This window comes from Hemicordylus capensis, chromosome 7 (assembly GCF_027244095.1).
Source record: "Hemicordylus capensis ecotype Gifberg chromosome 7, rHemCap1.1.pri, whole genome shotgun sequence".
Taxonomy (NCBI): domain Eukaryota; kingdom Metazoa; phylum Chordata; class Lepidosauria; order Squamata; family Cordylidae; genus Hemicordylus; species Hemicordylus capensis.
The window spans coordinates 8,062,214-8,083,116 of record NC_069663.1 but is presented as its reverse complement, the minus strand read 5'-3'; the positions used below and the strand labels follow the sequence as shown (position 1 = coordinate 8,083,116).

Here is a 20,903-nt window from a genome sequence, read left to right as displayed (position 1 = left end):
TAAATAAATAATAAAATCAATCTCTGTATAAATAATCTAAGCACTCTGCCCCATTTTGCATGCTAATCCCTATTTTCAAGGTTGACATTTTAAAATGATAATGATGATGATGATGACGAACAACTGCAAATTAATTGCCCAATAAGCTGCTCTCCCTTACCTTTTTTGATCACAGACTGGTCCAAGAGACTCATGCCCGTTTCATCCACTGCCTGAAAGAGCGACAAGCAACGAATTAAATTGGCTTACCAAATGCAGTTGGTTTCAAGAATTCTTGAAATAATCTAAGTGAAGTGCTTTGTGCCCTTAGAAAGCACTACCAGGTTGGTTATTTTGTTGGAGGACAAGGACTCCTTTTATCCAAATGAATTTTCGTTTTAGCCAAGTCTGGGGATTCCATAGAGAGATTCAGAGTGGTACTTTATGTCCTTAGAGCAAAGGACTCTCAACCTGTAGTTCTCCAGATGCAGCTGAACTACACCTCCCATCATACCCAGCCACATTGTGGCTAGGGATGATGGGAGTTGTATTTCAGTAACATCGGGAGGACCACAGGTAAGGAACCCCTATCTTAGAGGAAATAAAATTTTCTTTTTACAAACATCCCGTTTCAAAAGTGGAGTTAAAACGGGATGTTGTTATTTTAATATATATGTATGGCTAAACATCAGGAAAGGGTTTTTTAATATATAATTTTTCATTTCTAGAAAAAGAAGAAAAGACCCAAAATGGCCCTTTCTAGTTAGTATTCAAAACAAAATTTTAAAAAAGGGAATTTCTTATTGGTAGGGGGGATCCCTCAAGAGAATTCAAATTTCTCTTTAAATACATACAGTATAATTCAGATAAAGGCAAGCATGTTTCAGCTTCACTGAGTCCCTGTTAAGCTCCCGCTGGGAGAGATTTAAAGACCTGCTTAACTATCGTTCAAACCATTGGGACAGAAGGCTGAAATCTGTCAGTCCCACAGCTGCCCAGACCCCACCCTCACAGGGGCACCAATGCTGCTGCCCAACAGAAACCTTTCTAGTAGCAGAGTTGGGAAAATAGCTATTCATAATCATGCTAGAGACAGCTCTAGCTACACATTAGAAACATAGGAAGCTGCCAAACTGAGTCAGTCAGACCATTGGTCCAGCTAGTGTAGAGTTGTCGACCCAGACTGGCAGCGGCTTCTCCAAGGTTGCAGGCAGGAGTCTCTCTCAGCCTATCATGGAGATGCCAGGGAGGGAACCTGGCATGCAAATATGCAGGTGCTCTTCCCAGAGTGGCCCCATCCCCATCCCCAACATTGTTAAGATTGGCTGGCATAAGCTAAAACTAACAATAATCATAACACGTTGATTCCAGCATAGGGGCCCCTGCAAACTATTTTTGCCCTGGGCCCCCTAGAAGCTAGAGGCAGCCCTGGTAAACCCTACTGAATAAAGTGTGGTTTAGCTCTGGGTAAACATGCATAGTATTGGACAATAAGTACTTGATTTTGATTAGGTTGGAACCCAAAATTTACAAGGAAATTTACAGATTTACAAAGAAAACATGATCCTTTTTTAAAACCTCTTTCATATCTGTTTTTTCCTTGAATTCCCCTGGGCATTTTCAAAATTTATTTTAAAAAAAGAAAACCGACTATTTAAAAAAACCCGATCCCACCCAGTCAATAATCCAGCATAATTCTGTGCCGGTGTGCTTTTAAAAAAGAAAATGAAAATGAAGATAGACTCTCATGCATACTCATATACACACATACATGCATATATATCTACATAGATCCTGTAGATACATAGATCCTGAATTTTCGCTGTATTGTTTTGTGTTTTTGTGAAAGAATTCAATTTGCTTCTTTCTGGATTGCAGCAGAGAAACTGCCTGTCGTCCAGAAAAAGAGGCGACGACTCCCTTTACAAGCTACAAATTCGGAAATGGCTCAAGGGGTTTAAAAAGAGCTCTCGGCGTCTCGACTTTTAGAAAGTTCCCGAGCTGAAAAGCAGAATTGAGAGCCGAGCCGATGAGTGTTTTCTCAGAAATAAAGCGGCTTCAAGGGACACGTTCCATGCGCTTAGTTAGGACTGCACTCAAAAGATGTCGGGGCACGATCCGGTCAAATTTAAGCGTGTTTAAATCCCACTGGCTTCAATGGGAGAGAGTAAAGCAGATCCTTCAGTCACTAATTTCTGCGAAATTAATGGGGCTGAAAAGTTATTCGCTTTGGCCGAATCGTGGCCTTGGCTGCGTGCAGAAAGAGGACGAGGGTTTACACGTGGAGATTACTTCGGAGTAAACACGTGGATAGGAGGGCAAAATATGGATGGGCTTAAAAAACAACAACCACCCGACGCTCTTGGAAATGACCCGAAGGTGCGACTCTGCCCCGTCTACCCTTCTCAGATTCGGTTTGACTTTTTCGACTCTGCTTTTGTTGCGCCTTGTTCTGTTGGAATCCGGTTCAAAGCCATTTTGTAAACTTCTGCCCGATTCTCCGCCTCTTTTCGCGGAGAGAGAGAGACTGAGATACGAAATAAGAAGGAGGCGGCGGCGTCGACCCGCCGGGAAAAGTTAGAAGGCAGGAGGAGATGATGCTAGATCGAGGAAGGATTTGTGGAAAGGATAATTCAGGAGTGAGCAGAAGGATTGGGACCGGGCAGTGGCGAGAAGGGTCTGGATTTGATTTAAGGGCAACTAAACGAGTCGATGAAGCAAAAAAATTAAAAATAGAAAGGAGGAGGGAGTTTGGGAAATCAGGAAAGATAGATCCAAGTTGCCCAGCAGCTGTGAGCGGAATCCTAACTATATAATTACTCTGGAGTAAGTCCCACTGATTGCAGTCAGGCTTATTCCGCAATAGGCATGTGGTTGGGGAGAAAGCCAAACCTTTTCTTTCTTTCTTTCTTTCTTTCTTTCTTTCTTTCTTTCCCCACCCCACAACAAAGGGTCATTAACCTTTATCCTGATTTTTTAAAAGTATCATTTTTAAAAATCGCATCTGAAATAAAACACGATCTGTCGTTTTTTTTTAATGAATCCATCAGAGGTTGAGAAGGATGCGACAAATTGCATCGCCCTTTAACAGTCAATTTCGCAGAAATCGAGGTCTTGTCTTTTTTTAAGACTGTAAAAGATCGGGTTCGGAGGGGCAGAGGCCGCAAGGTAGGGGATAGTAGTAGGATCGACCACATTCTCTTTGGAGGGCAGTGGGAGAGAGAATCTCCCCACCAAGACGCTGAGATTAATTCGGTTTAAGCAGCAGAGAGGCGCCACACGGCCAGAGCATTTGGACTTGACTGCTCCGCCGAGACTTTTCCAGCCCTTCCGAGTTTACTCGAAAGTCCATTTCGCCGAATTCACTTATAAAGATCGGCTTCGGCTGCCTAGTGAGTATACAAAGAGGGTCGAGATCCTAAAGGGAAAGGAAGCTTAACTTGCTCTGTGTGCGACCCCATTTTCTCGCCTTCCGAGAAGACGAGACGGATAGTCTCGGACTGCAAACCTACGCACACTTACCCCGGAGTAAGCTCGGTTGCAACAGTGGGACTTACTCCTGAGTAAATCGGGTTGGGCTGAACATTTGCGCATGTCGACTCGGAAGGAGGAGCCGTGGGAGTGCAGCAGGGAATAAGGCCCCTGTCTTGCAAAAATAACAAACCTGGCATTTATTTATTTTTTTAAAAAATTGCAACATTCCCAGAAGCCGATTAGAGATAATTTCCCTCTCGTAGGACGCTCCTGCTGCTGACCTGAGAGTCACCCTCCGACGATAAAAAGAAAGACACAGCGAGACTCCAGAGGAGACCCCGGAACTAGGTTGCATCAAGAGCTTTGATTCGATTCGTTTTGGCTTAAACAAAGACAAAGGCTTCTTATCTCACGACATACTACACTTCAGCCAGGAAGACTGTATTTCTCACCTGTTCGGGCGGGGGGTAACTGATCACTGTCCTCCTCTCTCAGGCGTACACAAAAGAATAATCACCCGCCGTAGCTCTCCCTTTTGGCCCCCTTGTTGGCAGTCTGATCCCACCCACCCCCCACGATCTCAGTACCCCCACGTTCTCAGAGCAAACCTTTCTTCCTGTCTCAGTGTTTTCAGGCAATTCACTTAGCATAGTCAGAAACTCTTTATCTCCTTTTCCCTTTGCTGATGGCCACAGTGTTCTCACATTTTTAGTTGACCTAATCAGGTGCGTACTCCAGCGATACCCCTTCCATCTCATGATCTTTTGACCCACATCCCCCATTTTTACATTCCCCGCCCCCACCCTTCTCCATCTACATGAGTCCATGGCCAACTGAGGATAGATTATAGCAGCTAATTGCAGAAGACTTTTCAAGCTGACTCTTGGGGTTTCCAACCTTGGGTTTCCCAGATGTCATTGGACTACAACTCCCATCATCCCCGGCCATAATGGCCTTGTGGCTAGGGGTGATGGGAGTTGTAGTCCGACATAATCTGGAGACCCTCAGGGCGAAAACTGATGCTGACACATACAATTGTCCGTCCTGCTCGAAGGGGTTAGAAGACGCTTGTTTTCGCTGCAGCCCTTCTGGAAGGTGTAGAACGGCTGGAACTAGACACATCCCCATCTGCCAGGGATATTTAGGTGGCCCTGCTGTGCTCACTCCCAAGCTCTGGAAACCAGGGGGACTGACTTCTGAAGGAAACGTGGCGGGGAAAGAGCTGCCGTTCTAAGCACTGGCTGACATCCAGACGAGGTGACGCAAGAGCGCCGGACTCAGGACTCACGCTCGAGGACTGGCAATTTCAATAGGACTACTCAAGAGTCACTGAGTCCGGATGTCAGTCTGTGGGACTACTTTTGCGGGTCAAAAAGCAGCGAAGCGGAGGGCTGTTCTAGAGATGCCATTGCTGCCTTTTAAGGAGGATCCGGCAAGACATCGACACCACCTTCAGGAAGCCCACCTGCCCATCCGTCGATTCCGCCTCGCCAGACGGGATGCGCCCCAGGCAGAGGCTGCAGGCTGCCCAGAGAGGGGCCAAAGAGCCCCTTTCCAGCCTCCGCCTTGGCCCCAACCAATCCCTGCCTGTCCCCAAACCCTCCTCCTCCTCCTCCTCCGGGAGCCCAGCAGCAGTACCTGGATGTCTTCGAGGCTGTGGTGGCCCAGGGCGTGGAGTCCCAGCGGCCCGTCGCCCAGTGCGTGCGCCCCGTCGGCTAGGCCGTGCAGCAACCGCGGCACGCCGGCGTAGTCCCTGCGCGGATCCAGGCCCAGCGCGCGGTGTGTCTGCGAGAGGAGGCCGGCGGCGGCGGCGGCTTCTTCCTGGCGCGCCCGCTGCGAGTGCCAGCCGCCCTGCTGGTGCTGGTGGATGGGACTGATGCCGGCGTAGGGGTCGCCCAGGTGCGGGTAGCCGGCCTCTTGGCTCTGCGAGTAGGGCAGCGGGGGCTGCGGGTAGGGCGGCGGGAAGTAGGGCGGCTGGAAGTCCGAGGCCGGCGTGTGGCACAGAGGGGGAGCCGAGGAGTACGCCGCCGCCTGGTTGAGCGAGGACAGCTGCGAGAGGCGCCCGCCGGTGGAGCTCCCGTTCAGCCCGTCGGAGCGGTCCTGCAGGCCGGAGAGGGGCGGGAGAAGGTCACTCACCCGCACAGCCAGAGCAACCCCCCCCCCCGTCCTGCTCCCCCCAGCAAATAATTCCCCACATGGGCCAGCCGCTGGTGAGGAGCCAGGAGCTGGCCGGCGGTGCGCAGCGGGGGCCAAAGGAGAAAGCAAAGAGAAAGAGGGGACCCTTTCCCAGCCCGTGGCGGCGGGGCTCCCTCGTGGTGGGCCGGGGACATCTTGCTAGCGACACCCCCGATCACCAGGGAGCCGCAAGCGCTCCGGGCGCAGCAGTCGCCATCGCAGCCCTGCTGGCGCACGGAGCCGGGCATCATCGCGTGCCACCAGGGGAGGGCGGGTCGCCGCCGAGGCTGCCAAGCGCGGCTCCCGGAGGGCGCCGGGCTTGGAACACCTGAGCCTACAGGCGAGGCCGTCTCCGGTCAGCCGAGCCCAGTCCCTCGCCTTCCCCGAGGGCCACCCGGAGAGCGCGCCGTGCCCCAAACGCAGCCGAGCCGCTGCCCTCTCCAAAAGCGCTCCAGAAACCTCCCGACCAGCCTTTCCCGATTTTCTCGCTTTGCTGCTGAGAGGGGGAAAGGGCAACTTTTTTTTAAAATGGTGCGGAGAAAAGCCAGTCAAGGCATACAATGTTGAGAATCATCTTAGGTGGTTGTTGGTGGCGGGGGGGGGGCAGAGCGAGAGTGAAAGAGTGCGTTCTCGGGCGAGGCCAAAGAGCAGCGCCTCGTTCCTCTCCCGTCGGTTGGGGCCCCCCAGACAGCCCCTCAATCTGTTTTCTTCTTTGTTTACTACCTGCCCCCCCGCCCCGCCCCGTGCTAAACTACTAGGAGGACCCTTCCTGCCCCCGCCTTATTTTGCTTTCTTCTCCAGGGAGACACACAACGAAATCCGAGCAGGAGATACCACCCCCGCCAAACAACAACCACAAAACAGAGGAAAAACTAGGCAGCCGCTAAAATAGGAAGGAAGGAAGAAATCGCTCTCCTTCCTCGGCCGATTTCTCTCGGGTAGCAAAGGTCCACCTTGGCCAGGTCTCTTTCGACTCCTGCCCTTCTCCCCGCAGCCTCCCCCGTTCCTTTTGTAACTGGCTCTGCGGCCTCCCCCTCCCCAATCCTCCATAGGAAAAAGGAATTAAACCATCAACTAGGGACGCGGCGGAGCCCTGACATCTGGCCAACATTAAAGGATGAAATCTCGCTTAATTTGGAGGTATAGGGTTGCTTTAATTAACTTTCTCTTCGAATGAGCCCTATAGGGAGAGGAAGACATCTCTGCCCCCGCGCAAACCCCCCCCCCGCCCAATTCCAACTTACCATGGCGGAATACGTGTGAACTAACATCTGGGTAGCGGCAGCAATAAACAACCAGCAACAAAAATTCTCTGAAAGTGCCCCAAACGGGGGGGATGACGATAACAGCAACAAAAGACACCCCCCTAGCCCCCAGCAAAGGAATCCGTTATAATCTAGTGGCAGTCTCTTCTTCCATGGCAAGCGATGGCTTCAGGGAAGGGGACGCTGGTTCCTTCTTGAAATTCAGATCTTTCACTTTAAAACGCCTGCGCCTACCTCCTAGTCCGTGCTCCCTCTGAGCCCAATGCAACTCCATGGACTCCAGTTATAGAGGCGGGAGCGCGCACAAAGCGCCGGGGGCGCGCGTTAAAGAGACATAGCGCACCGAGGTCGCCTTGGTGTTTCAGGGGTCGACACTGCGCCCAGGGGCGCGAATGCGAAAGTTAACTGGTGCGGGGCCAGATGAGGGTCCTCAACACCCAACAGCCTGATCTTTTTATACCTCGATTCAGAAACAAACCCCATTGAGTTCAATGGGGCTTAGATCATATGCTCTTTGATCTCAAAGGAACCTAGTGAGGATTTACTTCCGAATGGGCGTGAGATAGGATCGGGCTGTAGGGCTGCGATCCTATCCACGCTTCCTTGGGAGTCGCCCCTTCTTTGAACTTCATGGGTCTGAATTCTGAGTTTTGTTCTGTTTTGTTTGGGGGGTTTTAAGTGCAGGGCATCGAGTCTCAAGACTGCATTCCTAAACACAGTCCCCTCGAAGTAAACCCCTCTGGACTCCGTGGCACTTACTCTCGAGTAAACATACTCAGTGTCGGCCTGCATCTTCATTCCATTGAGGATTGCGGCCTCCATTTACCCCGTTCTCTAGTCAGAACGATTGTAGTGACTTTATCAACCTGCCCATTCAACCAGACCCTCTCGGGGACTGGAATGCAACCATCTACGACCAGTTCAAAATCCAGTTTTATAATGGTCCTCGGCGTTTCATCCAACCTCCAACAACACACTTCCTTCCTCATATTTAACAGGAGGGGACATGTACCTTCTCTCCCCCACTCCAGCCCGAAGTGCCTCCCGCCCCCAGCCCCAAAATATATAACAAATATCTGAATGCCAACATGTGGCCTTTTTCATAAATGACCGATTTTCCTTAGGAGACATTTTAACTTTTCACACACACACACACACACACACACACACACACACACACACACACGCCCCACTCATATCTGCTGTGTCTGGAGTGGGTTAGTATCTGAGAAGGGCGCCTGGTGGGAGCGAATCCCATCTGTGGGGAGGGGCGGGCAGTGGGGAGGGGGCGACTGAAGGCAGCCTTCTCGAATCTCTCTGAAGCTTAATTCTATTAGCCCCAGCAAGGTGTTAAAATCTCTCTCCACCCCCACCACCCCATTTCTTTTTCCGTATCAAGAAAAAAGGGAGGGGGGAGGAACCCCCGGCCACTGTGGAAAACCATTGATCCGCCCAGCTTGGAGTATAATTTCCATGCAAAAGAAAACAGCTCCCAAACGCGACTTCCGCGGCTGGTGAAATTGACAAAGAAAAATCCTCGCGTTTAAGTTCCAGTTGAGAAAGAGTCCTTTTAGAAACTGACAGCGGCGCGTCAGGCAAAGAGCCCAGATGACACCAGGAAATCGGGGTTCGCGTCTGATCCCTGACCTGAAGCTGTTTTTCTTAATGGCAACGATCTTTCCTGGTTGTGTGTGTAAAAGTTTGAAATAAGATGGCCAGTTTTATAAACTGAAAGTTTGAAAAAAATCTGGCCAATTCTTTGCACACCGACAGGACAATAATCCTCACTGAATTTAGTGGGCCTTACTTCTGAGCAAACCAGCATGAGCAAACCAGCGCCTATGGAAATTTATTCGAAAGGAAACCCCAAAGGCACTATTTCACAGATACCCGTGAAAGCCCACATAGTTGGTTTAAAAAAAAAAAAAAAACCACACACCATTTTTGTAATATTATTTTTGCTTCCAACCCTACGGATCTGCATCTCTGTATACTTATTTTCCTCTTTACGAAATTAAGGTTAATACCAAATTTTCTCCCTAACGTTGTGGGTGGAGATCAGCCATGCAACGGAAGACAAGTTATCTGTAAGATCTCTCTATGATGTCATAAGGCGGACTACAGGAAACAGCTGAGGGCACGCTCCAAGCAAATTGAAGCCCTTTTAAATCCCTTTGATTTCAGTTGGAGTTAAGACGTGTTTAAGGTTGCAGTTTTATGCACAACACACTTGTCTGGGAGTCAATCGCATTGAATATTGAGTATTACTTCCGAGTAATGGGCCTCTCTCTCGTTGAAATCAAAGGGACCTGTACCTCTACTCTTATGCACTCCTTATAGGATTACTATTGAGTCACCCTACACAAAGTGGCAGAGTTTAAAAAGTGCTGTCTTTTGCATGGATCTCAAGATTCGGAAAAGAAAAACATTTATCGAAAATTTGAGACGTTTTCTTTTAAAAAGACCCGCTTCTTAACAGTTCCAAAATAGCTATTAACATTTCTCACTGCAACAGGAACAAAAAAAAATAAGCCATAGTTCTTGGCCTGATTGTTGCGTTTTCAGTCTCATCAGAAGCCTAGAAAGAAAACCAGGTTAAAACTAGGAGGGTCCTCCGGCTCCTGTTGAACAAGATCAGCAAGTCGCCGGAGAGTCGAAGCCTGGATTGGGGTGTGTGTGTGTTTGAGGGTCCTGGATTTAAAAACAAAAACAAGAAAACCCAAAACGGATGGGGCGGGGGAGGGCGTTGCTGGTGCGGCCCCCTTACTTTGCAGGTGCCTTGATTGGCTGGTTCGTGTTAAGATTCAGGACGAAAGAAGCCTGCTCAGACACAGACAGACGAAAGAGTTTTTCCCCCGAAGGGTTGAAAAGAGGGAGGAGGAGGGACTGCCGGAAAATCACTGTTACAAAACGTAAGAATTGCCCGATCCAACGTCTTGGCACACCTTAGCAACATAGGAAGCTGCTGTTTTATCGAGTCAGGTGATCTACTTAGTATTGTCTGCTCTGACTGGCAGCAACTCCCCAAGGTTTCAGATAGGAGTCTTTTCCAGAGATGCCAGGGCAGGGAGTGCACCTGGGGCCTTCTGAATGCCCAAAGAATCTGTGAGGCTCCAGTGACACACACACAAAGGTGTTTTGCATAGGTCCGCAGGTAAACACACACACACACACACACACAGAGTGTGCATGCATCTATGCACACACAATACATGGATTAACCCCTGGCATATACAGGTCCTACTCTAACCATGTGTATCCATGTTTGTTCTTATACCTACAGGGTAAGAAAGCTACAAAGGCCAGTATCTGGAAGTAAGCCACTGAACACAGTGGGCCTTTTCTCCAAATAAATAAATTAATTAATAAACTCAAACTACAGTACATCTCATCTATAGACAATCCTCGTCAATACGGAGAAACGCGTCATATATATATGAAGGATTACACGTGCACCGTGTGTGTGTGAACGCATAAACGATGCATGCGGCTTTTAAAATAGATATTTAGTTCCCCAGCTTTCGAGCCGGTGGTTTACAATAAAAAGGAGCATATATTATGGAGTGAGAAAAGTGATTTAAGAATATATCCAGGACCCCTGGCGCGCCCCCTCTTTCTCTCTCGCGCGCTCTCTCCAGCGACCCCCACACAAAAACTTCGTCACAGGCTCGCAGCTCCAACGCCTCCCCTCTGCCTCAGTTTCCCCCTCATCCACCTAGAGCTCGTCTCCCTCCGCCCAGCGCCATAGACCGCCATTCTACCTGTTCCCCTTTCCCTGCAAACCATCCAGCGAGTACATTCAGCCACCTAGATTAACGACACCCAATCTCCAGATGCACACGCACACAGGCAGCCCCGGGAGTGAAATGGCACGGGCGACGCTCTCGCGCTGTTCGCCTTCTCCCCAGAGCGGCCTTGCAGGAGACAGCAGTGAATGTTCCGTCCAGTCGAGGGGCTTGGGGGGTGAGGGTGGGGTGGGGGCCGTGGGCGCGATCTTTCTGGGAAGCTCACAGGACGGCCATGAAGGCGGCCGCTTCCCCTCAGGACTTTCTCTCCAGCCTCTGTGCCTGCAGATTGATCACCCCCAACGGCTGCGGATAGAGCTAAAAACAACCCCCCCCCCAAAGTCCATCTAAGCTTGTGGCCGTCCCCACATTTGTGGAAGTGAGTTACAGACATTAATGGCGCCTTGGTATGCAGGAGTGCTTTCTTTTACTAGCCCTGAATCTACGGCTAGTCAATTGAATTGATTGGCCCGGCCGAGTCCTAATATTTGGAGTGAGTGGAAAACATCCCCTCTAAGCCACTCATTTGATACGCCTCTATCGTACCTCGCTAGCCTACCAGCCCTCTCTTTCCTGGAAAGCCACAAACCCTTTAGCCTTATTTCCTAGGGAAGGAGCCCCAGCTTCAGCCCCCTGATAATTTTGGGTCGTCCTTTCCTGCGTTTTCTTCAGTTCTCTAAAACTGCCCCCCCCCCGCTTTTTTTTTTTAAGACGGGGCTGCAGGAGCCCCAGAATTTAAGGAGTACAACAACACAAACTTTAAAAAATCTGTAGTACGCCTTTCTCTCCCACAACGCCTGGCCATAGGAAGATCAGAGAGCCAAGACATCTAAGAACTGGAAGAATTCCAGGCAGTGTCGAAACAAAGTTTAAAGATGGCAGTTAAGCGGCAGGCTGGAAGGGGGATCAAGGCAATTTGTCTTGCACTAAAAGTGTCACGGGTTTGCAAGAGAAACAATTCCCTTTTAAGAAAGGTCTTCAGTGGTGTGTGTGTGTCTATGTGTGTGTGTATACACATATACATATACATATACATATACATATACATATACATATACATATACATATACATATACATATACACAGAGAGAGAGAGAGAGATCTGCAGGAGACAAGTTGGAAAGAATAGCATTGGGATCAAATTATATAAATATTATTTCTCCACAACTGTGAACAATCTATGGGGGTCTTAACCTCTTTCTTCCTCACCCACGCCTTCTGAAGGGTCGCCTGTTTCCCTCGTCCCCACAAAAACAAGAAACCCGAAGGACACGATCCCACGATCTGAACCAAATTGAAATCAAGGCAAAATTTTCAGTGGGAGAGAGAATCGCGAAAATTCTCCATCTAGAGAGAGGACCGACAGCGGGAGTTCAGGTGCGTCTACTCGGAAGTCAGTCCCACTGAATTCTACGGGACCGATTCCCAAGTCACGGCGTTTGCAGACGTGCGTATGAGGTCTAGGCTTTCAGGAGCTGCGGACCCTTTTCTCCTCTTTTCTTTACTATGCCGACTACTTGGAGAACTTGTTGTTGCAAAGCGTTATATAGACATATATTAACACTGGGAGTTCTTAAACTTGGCTCCCCAGAGGTTGTTGGACAACAACTCCCATCATCCACAGAGATCGTCGTGAGAGTCGGTGATGGGAGCTGTAGTTCAGCAACCTCCGGGGAACCAAGTTTGAGAACCTCTGTTTTACAACGACCATTCCTATTCATTTCGGCGGGAGTTGCCTCCCCCTCCTCCTCTATTCTTTTTCTTTTTCATAAAGACGCGTGACAGATCCCTGGGGTCCCGCAGGCTCCTAGTTAAACAAAAAAGGACTCCTTAGCAGCCATGGACAGCGGGTTCCTCGCACACACTTCTGTGGGTTGGGATCGTGCCCGTGGGATCGTGTCCTCTGCACCAACAGACCCGCCAGCAGCAGGGACATCTTCCGCCCCCCCCCAATACTTCCCTGCCGCTCTCCTGCCCTCCCGCCACTTCAAGCGGTCTCCATTCATTTGATGGGCCTTTTGAGTCGCTTAGACCGTTTCAATAAATCATTGCGAAGCCTTAGGACATGGTCGCGTGGCGTTTCTTCCAGCTGGTTCCTTTTAGGGGCGGGGGCGGGAGGGAGGGGGAGAAGGGGCCAGGTGCAGGGAGACTGCGATGGGGTGGCGGCGGGGCGGGGGCGGGGACCCCTACAGACCCTACAAAGCATTAGGAGAACGGAGAGCGTAAAATAAAATAAAACAAAATGGCAATAAAATGGCAATTAGCCGCGCGATTCAGGCCTTTTAAACGCTTAACTAAGGATGTAGCCCTAAAAAAAACGTACTCAGAAGGAGTATGCATCCGTGGGATTTTCTCTTGAGTAGACATGACTGGGATCGGGCTGTAGGGCTCCCTGATTTTAGCAGGAAAGAGTTAAACATCTGCTTAAATTCACTGGGACTTATTCCTTTCCGCTCGACCTCTAAAGTACAAATAAAATAAAGTAATAAAATAAAATAATTTTTTTAAAAAATCACTGTGCCTCCCCGCCCCGAAGCAACAATAAAATAAAATAAAATAAAATAAAATAAAATAAAATAAAATCACTGGGACGTGTAGCTACGATGTTATGCACACTTTCCTAGGAAATCCTTCTGAACTAAGCAGGACTTCTACGTAAAGCAGCATAGGATCGGATTGCGCAAAAAGTTTCGCTTTGGCTGGATCTTTCTTCATCGTTTGTCTTGGAAAGCCAGCAATAACACACACGATGATTAATAATGAAATTTGTTCACGTGCAAATCCTGCCTTAGCCTGAGGTGGGTGAATGGTGGAAGGGGAGTTTAAATCATGCATTCTGAAAGATACAAACGCATTGTTTTCTCATTTCGATCGCATTTTCAAGTAGAACGCGCTTTTTAAAAAAAATGTTATCTACTATTGGTCTACTGGTATCTCATAACCAAGATGTTCTTAGCAACCACAAAGAATAATCAATAATCGATAGTGATTTGCAGAGCAGCCAAACTCCCGTCAGACCCTCACCCTTAAGTCGCAGCTGTCTGAAGGCCACCCTGCGGCCAAAGCAGACTGACATCGGTTGGGGAAATTCCAGGGGGGCGCTGGCGATCCGGACCCTGCCGCTCTAGAAGAAATCTGTTCCTTTTGGGAACAGGTGAGTGTGCAGAAGGAAAAAGAAGAGGGTCTCTCAACAAACCAGCATCTTTTTGGGATGAGAAGAGAGCTGGTCTTGTGGTAGCAAGCATGCATTGTCCCCTCTGCTAAGCAGGGCCTGCCCTGGTTTGCATTTGGATGGGAGAGTACATGTGAGTAATCTAAGATATTCCCCTCAGGGGATGAGGCCGCTCTGAGAAGAGCATCTGCATGTTTGCATGCAGAAGGTTCCAAATTATCTCCCTGGCATCTCCAGATAGGGCTGGGAGCGACTCCTGTCTGCAACCTTGGAGAAGCCGCTGCCAGACTGTGTAGACAATAATGAGCTAGATGGCCCAATGGTCTAACTCCAGCGTGGTGTAGTGGCTAGAGTGCTGGAGTAGGACCGGGGAGACCCGAGTTCAAATCCCCATTCAGCCATGAGACTTGCTGGGTGACTCTGGGCCAGTCCCTTCTCTCTTAGCCTAATCTACTTCACAGGGTTGTTGTGAGGAGAAACCTACGTATATAGGACACCGCTCTGGGCTTCTTGGAGTAAGAGAGGGATATAAAATGTAAAAAATAAAATAAAAATGTAAAAAAATAACTCGATATAAGGCAGTTTCCTATGTTCCTATGTTGTTTGCAGCTTTGACTCCCTCCCCGTTGACTGTAATGGGATTCCTCTAGAGTAAAAGGACAACCAAAGCCAACGGGTTTTTGCAACAAGAAAACTGGTGGGAAGTGAATCCCTTCCACTGAATTCTAGCTCAAAGTGCTGAAAAACTCAGAGGCCAGCTCTGTCATCTTTATAACAACCCTGCAAGGTAGACTTGTAAGATACATTTTACAGATGGAAACTGAGGCTGAGGCTGCCTAAGGAAACCGAGATGACATTCGAACCAGGGACTTGCAGCTCAGACACTTAGCTCCACTCTGCACTGGAGATTACACTCTTTTTAATCCAGTAATAAATAAATACAGGATTACTACTAGTAGTAAAACTCCTAGTCTGGCAATTCCGCCTTGCGATTGTTTTAAAGAAAGGCGGTATACACATTTAACAAACAAATAACAATAAATAAATTCACGGTCTAACATCCCACTGCAACAGATTTCGCCGTGCTGCATGGATCTAAACTCCATTGATTCCCAAGGAAGTATTTGTTTGGATCGGGAAGCAGGCTGCAGACTATGCACACTTACTTAGGAGTAAGGGAGGCCCATTGAACTCAAAGGATTCAGCAAGCATCCCCAAAGCTTCTGGGACAACCTTTTCCCCCTGAACCTTTACTCAGAAATAAATCTCGAGTTCAGCTAAACGGCCTTCCCCAGAAATGAGGCTTTAATCTGGAAATCCACGAACTTCAATCTTCCCAAGTAAAACACGAATCAGCCGGGAGGACCCACTTCTTTTGACGCGGAACTTCCTCGATGCCACGCGGCCGAGGCCAAGCGCTTCGCAGCCCGGATCCCGATCCGCCGCTTGGATTGCATGATGCAACCCACTTCCCACCCCGAGCAAGCGAGTATACCATTGCCGACTTCAGGACCGGCAGCAGACACGCACCGGTCCGGCTTGCCTTCCGAGCCCCGGAGGATCGCCTCCCCAGCCCCGATCCCGGCTGCAGGGGAGGAGCAAGGGAGAGGCTTCCTTACCTGCAGGTAGTAGCGCTCCTCTTTGATGTTGCCTGTCTTCCAGTGCATCCTGCCGGCGTGCCAGGAAAGCGGCGCCGAGGGAAATCGCCGCAGACCCGGCGCTGGCTTTGGGGGAAGAGGAGCGAAACTCGCCTCCTTCCGCCGCCCTGCTCCTGCTCGGAGTCTCCCCGCGCTCGGAAGAGCCAGACTCAAAGCGCGCGCGCCGGTGTGTTTAGTGGGGCGGCGGTGGGGGGGGGGGGAGCGTGGCCAGTGGCACGCGATTCGGAGTAGCCCGCCCAGCAGACTCCGCCGCCGCCACCACGTCCAGCCTCAAAACCAGGGAGGCTGGCTCAGCCCGGAGGGATCAGCAGCTGCTCTGGCACGCCGGAGGCCTCCTCCCGAGCCCTCCTCCCCGGTGCTGCGGGGGGGCTGCCATTTCAGCCCCGCTCCCCAATTCGGAGCAAGGCGGCTTGATGGAGTGTCCCGGTGGCGGCGACTGCAAAGGGTCTCTCTCGCTCCGCTTTGGGACCGGTCAGGCCAGGATTTCCTACACCGGCACCTCCTCCTCGGATCCGGCTGCTCCTTGGGAGCTTGGCACATGCAATCGCGGCTCCTTCCTTTTCTTGCGGGAGCTGGGAGGTCGCTTTCCGACTTGGAAAAGTTTCTAGTTTCAAAGGATCGCCCCAGAGCGACCGCTTGGGGCGGGGGGGGGGGGGCGAATTGGGTTGGCTCCAGAAACAGCCATGTGGCACAAGTTAGCCTGGAAGCCGCTCCCCACCCCCACCCCATCTGGTTAGCACTGCCCACCAAGCCCAGAGAGGTGGGACCTGGCCGAGGTTATAGCCAGTGCCCACAGGCGTATACTCTGCTTATGCTCAGAGGCACTGTTATGTCTTCCAGAAGTTATCGCAGAAAGAAGCAGGCTGGGTCAGTGACGCAAAAGCAATAAAGAATAGAACAGCACTCTTCAGGTCCACAGATTTATTAGGATATCAGTCTGTCTTTACGGCTGCTGCTGCAACTACTATTTATATATGGCTTTTCAACCCCCCAAAAAGTTCTCAAAGTGGTTCACACAGCAAGACCTCAGAAGAAGAAGGTTCCCTGCAGGGACCTAGCTGCAATTGAACAAGGGGGGGGGGACAAATGTCCTCCAGGCCCCTGAGGGAGGGGGCCCCACCAGCTGGGTGACAGCTTCCTCTTTGCTCCCACCCACCCCCTTACGCCTCTGAGAAGAAGAAGCTAGCTGGGGCACAGGGACCCATCTTCATGTTTTGTCCCTGGGCCCACTCCAACCTTCTTATGCCCTGGGTTCCATGTCCTGTCCTCTAAAGGCTCGCCCTCTAAGAAGAAACACTAGGGAGACACCAGCAACAGTCACTGGAAGGATGTTGTGCTGGGGCTGGATAGGGCCAGCCGCTCTCCCCCTGTGATGATAAAGAGAATCATGATAAAGAGAATCATCACTGTCAAAGGTGCCTCTTTGCCTAGTTAGCTGGGATCAGTCTCTCTGTCCATGTCAGGCCTGCACAACATAAGGCCCGGCGAGCAGGGGCAGATCCAGCCCACGGGGACTTTTTTTTTGCTGGCCCCCAGGTAGGAATATCCTGCAGCAACAGCAGGAGCCACAAAGAGCTCTTGGCCTGTCCGAATGATGAGTGGCAGCAGCTCAATGCAGTTGGCCACTGGAGACCACATGTCCTCCGCCCCTGGCCTAGAGCCTACTGACACCGCCCCTCTTTCCCCCCAGACTACAACCTGCCCCCTCACTTTTATTAATATTTTAAATAATTAATTTTCATGTCGTAATTAACATTCATCAATTTGACCTCGGCCCTGCACAGCGAGTCATGGTTGGTTCTGGCCCACCAGGGGGACTTGAGATGTGTGCCCCATTTTATCCCGGCTACGTGGGCAAAGAGGCAAAGAGGCAAAGAGCCATACAAGTCACCTCTGACCGCCACAGATCTGTGGACAACTTCTGTGCCTTCGGAGATTTCCTATCCAGCATTGTCTTCCAAGTAGATCTTTGCAGCCATTAGGGATGGAAACTTGTGGTTATTGGAAAGAAAGCTGAGATTCTCTAGAAGCTGCAATTTCCCCTACAGTCTGTGCTTTTTCGCCTACTCCAGGATTCTTAGGAGATCACCCAGCATTCTGTGTGTCTGTCCGTATGTCCTTGTGTGTGTCTCCCCACCCAGCCCGCCACATCAACTTCGCAATGCCTGGACCAATTTGAACTAAATTTGGTACAGTTACAGTGAGTGACACACAGGGACACTTCAACAGCAGCAATAATTCAATGACAATTATTAGATTTCTAATATTTTAACCTTGTTTTAATATCTATTTTATTCTGTAGTTTTCATTGTCATGTATTTTAATTTGTAACTTTTAAATATTTTCAATTTTGTACACCACCTAGAGATGTACATATCAGGTTGTGTGTGTGTGTGTGTGTGTGTGTGTGTATGTATATATATATATATATATATATATATATATATATATATATATACACACACACACACACACACACACTGTATATAGCATGTTTTGCAATTATGTCATCCACTCCAATTCAAGAGGGCGGATGCATAAATGTTTGAAGTGAAATAGGCTAACTTGTGGACCGCCTAACCAATTTGAACAGCTGTAGGGACTCATAGGGGCACCTCAATGGCATAGTTTGTGATGATGTCATCCACCTCAATTCAAGATGGCAGATGCTTAAACATTTGAAGTGGACTAACTTGTGGATCGTCTGACCGTTTTGAACCGAATTTGGCACAGTTGTAGTGAGTGAAACACAGGGACACCTCAGCTGCATGGTTTGCAATGATGTCATCCACCCCAATTATTTATTTTATTTTTATTATTTTACATTTTATATCCCACTCTTCCTCCAAGGATCCCAGAGCGGTGTACTACATATTTAGGTTTCTCCTCACAACAACCCTGTGAAGTAGGCTAGGCTGAGAGAGAAGTGACTGGCCCAGAGTCACCCAGCAAGTCTCATGGCTGAATGGGGATTTCAACTCAGGTCTCCCCGGTCCTACTCCAGCACTCTAACCACTACATTATGCTGGCTCTCTAAAGATGGTGGACACATAAACGTGTGAGGTGCAAGTGGGCTAACTTGTGATGCGAACTGCCTAACCGATTTGAACCAAATTTGCTACAGCTATAGGGACACATAGGGACACCTCAGTGGCATAATTAGTGATATCATCCATCCCAATCCAAGATGGTATAAACATTTCAGGCACAAATGGGCTAATCTGTGGATGGTCTAACTGATTTGAACCAAATTTGGTGCAGTTGTAGTGAGTGACACACAGAGACACCTCAACGGCGTGGTTTGCGATGATGTCATCCACCCTAATTCAAGATGGTGGATGTGTGAACATCTGAGGCACAATTGAGCCAACTTGTGAACTGCCTAACCGATTTGAACCAAATGTGGTACAAGTGTACGGACACAAAGGGATGGCTCAAGGGAGTAGTTTGTAATGATGTCATCCACCCTGATTCAAGATGGCATGAGCTGTTGAGGAGCAAATGGACTAACTTGTGAACTGCATACGTAATTTGGACCAATTTAGTCCAGTTATAGGGATAGTGAAAGGAAAGGAGACAGAATAGTTCATACTAGAACAGCTTGTTTGTCTTCTGTATTTATGTAGGACAGTCCAGCCAATATGGGGCGATCGCTCAGTAACAGAGCATCTGCTTTGCATGCAGAAGGTCCCAAGTTCAATCCCTTGCACCTCCAGGAAAGGCTGGGGAAGACCCCTGTTCTGAAACTCTGCTGCTGCCAGTCAGTGTAAAACAATACTGAGCTAGATGGACCCATTGTCAGACTCAGTCTGTTCCTAATAGCACCTCTCAGCTATAATTCTATAAAATCTCTATGACAATAGACCATAAGTAGTGACTAAAGTTCACCATCACAAGGAACCTGTGAAGAAGCCCAGTGCAGATTACTCATGGCAGAGAGCCAAGTTATCTCTGGAGCAAATCCCTCTATCCTGGCATCATTAGCCAATTAGATCTTAGGTCATATTCTTTTCTGAGCCCAAATGTGGCTGTCGATGGGTTCCCTAGCACCAGATTTTCCAAACTGCGACTGAAAACAGCTTCGCTACACTTAGGCTGGGGTGGGGGTGAGGAGTTCATACAATGGAAAAATTAACAGAAAAGTTAGGACCAGTGTTCTAATAGGGGTTCCCAGAGGTTGATGACTACAACTCCCATAATGCCCAGCCAAAGGCCTCTGCAGCTGGGGATGCTGGGAGTTGTAGTGAACAACACCTGGAATTCCGGGTTAGAGGGAACAGTGGTTGGGACAGCGACACGAGGTGGCATTCATGAAGCCAATGGTATTATTCAGCTTTGCTCCTGATGGTTTGCAGTGACTGTGTGTTATGTGCATCCTTAAAAAGTAGAACGTCAGTGCAGTGCTCAGACTGGCTTAATGTCAGGCACTAATGTCAGGCACTAACATAAAGCCACTTACCTGGGAAAGCTCCTGGGAAACCTATCCTGTGGACATGGGGGAAGGAGAGACGGAGTGGGTGCTGCTCCTTGCCACCCAATCTTCCATCACTAGTCAAGGCAGATGATGATGATGGAGGAGTAGTAGTAGTAGTAGTAGTAGTAGGAGGAGGAGGAGGAGGAGGAGGAGGAGGAGATCCTCCCTGATTCTGACAACAGGGCAGAAACCCACAGGATATTTCTCAAAAATATAAGCATCTCTGTGAGATTTGAACTGTGGTTGTGGGCCTTTGGTCTCTGCCCAGCGGACTGAACAACAACAGCTTTCCCCGAGTCCACCCTTCTTTCACACCTCTCTGATCAGAATAGGCATCATGGCCAATGCTGGCAGTCAATTGTCATAGCCCCAACCTCAAGAGATCAGCCAGGACTCAGATCTTGAGATGGAAGAATAAGACAAAACTCTGGCACCAACACCAGCTGCTGAAGTGTAGGCTGCAGGCGCTGGCAATGAGGTTGAACCCAGCAGTGAAGAGTCCCAGGAACTCACACCCAGGACCCCAGTGATGGTTCCCCTTGAGCTAAACATACCCAAGGGGTCAGTTCCCAATGCCTCAGAAACTGCTGGCCCATCAGTGTCTGTTTGCCAGTGTAAGGAGTGCATCAGGTGAGAGGGGCTGAGAGATGGTGGAGTGCTCAGCTCCAGGCCTGCGGGCTGCCTCTTTAAGGATCCACCCTCTGCAGCAGAAAGGTGGGGCCTGAGGGAGAAAGTCAGGACCAAGAGACATAAAGGGCTCAGTTGGAGTTGGGACTCTGTCAGATCACTTTGCTCCCTTGGAGCTCTCCAAGGTCCTGCAGATCTTGCCTTGCCTTGACTGAGACCGGGGTGGGATATTGACAAGAGGGGGCATTTGATTAAACCCAGAAGCCAGCAAATCTCCAGGAGCACAGCCATTCT

General features: G+C 49.4%; 1 protein-coding gene across 2 annotated transcripts in view; it reads right to left on the bottom strand.

Moving 5' to 3' along the window:
• TFAP2E (transcription factor AP-2 epsilon) overlaps window positions 1–15,603 on the bottom strand; it is a 109,762-nt gene extending 94,159 nt beyond the window's left edge. Inside the window, exons 1-3 of one of the 2 annotated variants that reach the window (XM_053266804.1) lie at window positions 15,470–15,603; window positions 5,092–5,553; window positions 161–212 (exon numbers count right to left, since the gene is read on the bottom strand). In XM_053266804.1, coding sequence (XP_053122779.1) covers window positions 161–212; window positions 5,092–5,553; window positions 15,470–15,517 — 562 coding nt within the window. In that variant the 5' untranslated portion in view covers window positions 15,518–15,603. Of the gene's footprint in view, window positions 1–160; window positions 213–5,091; window positions 5,554–6,872; window positions 7,137–15,469 lie in introns of those variants that run through there. The other variant, XM_053266805.1, reaches the window with a different exon arrangement.
• Window positions 15,604–20,903: the final 5,300 nt, after the last annotated feature.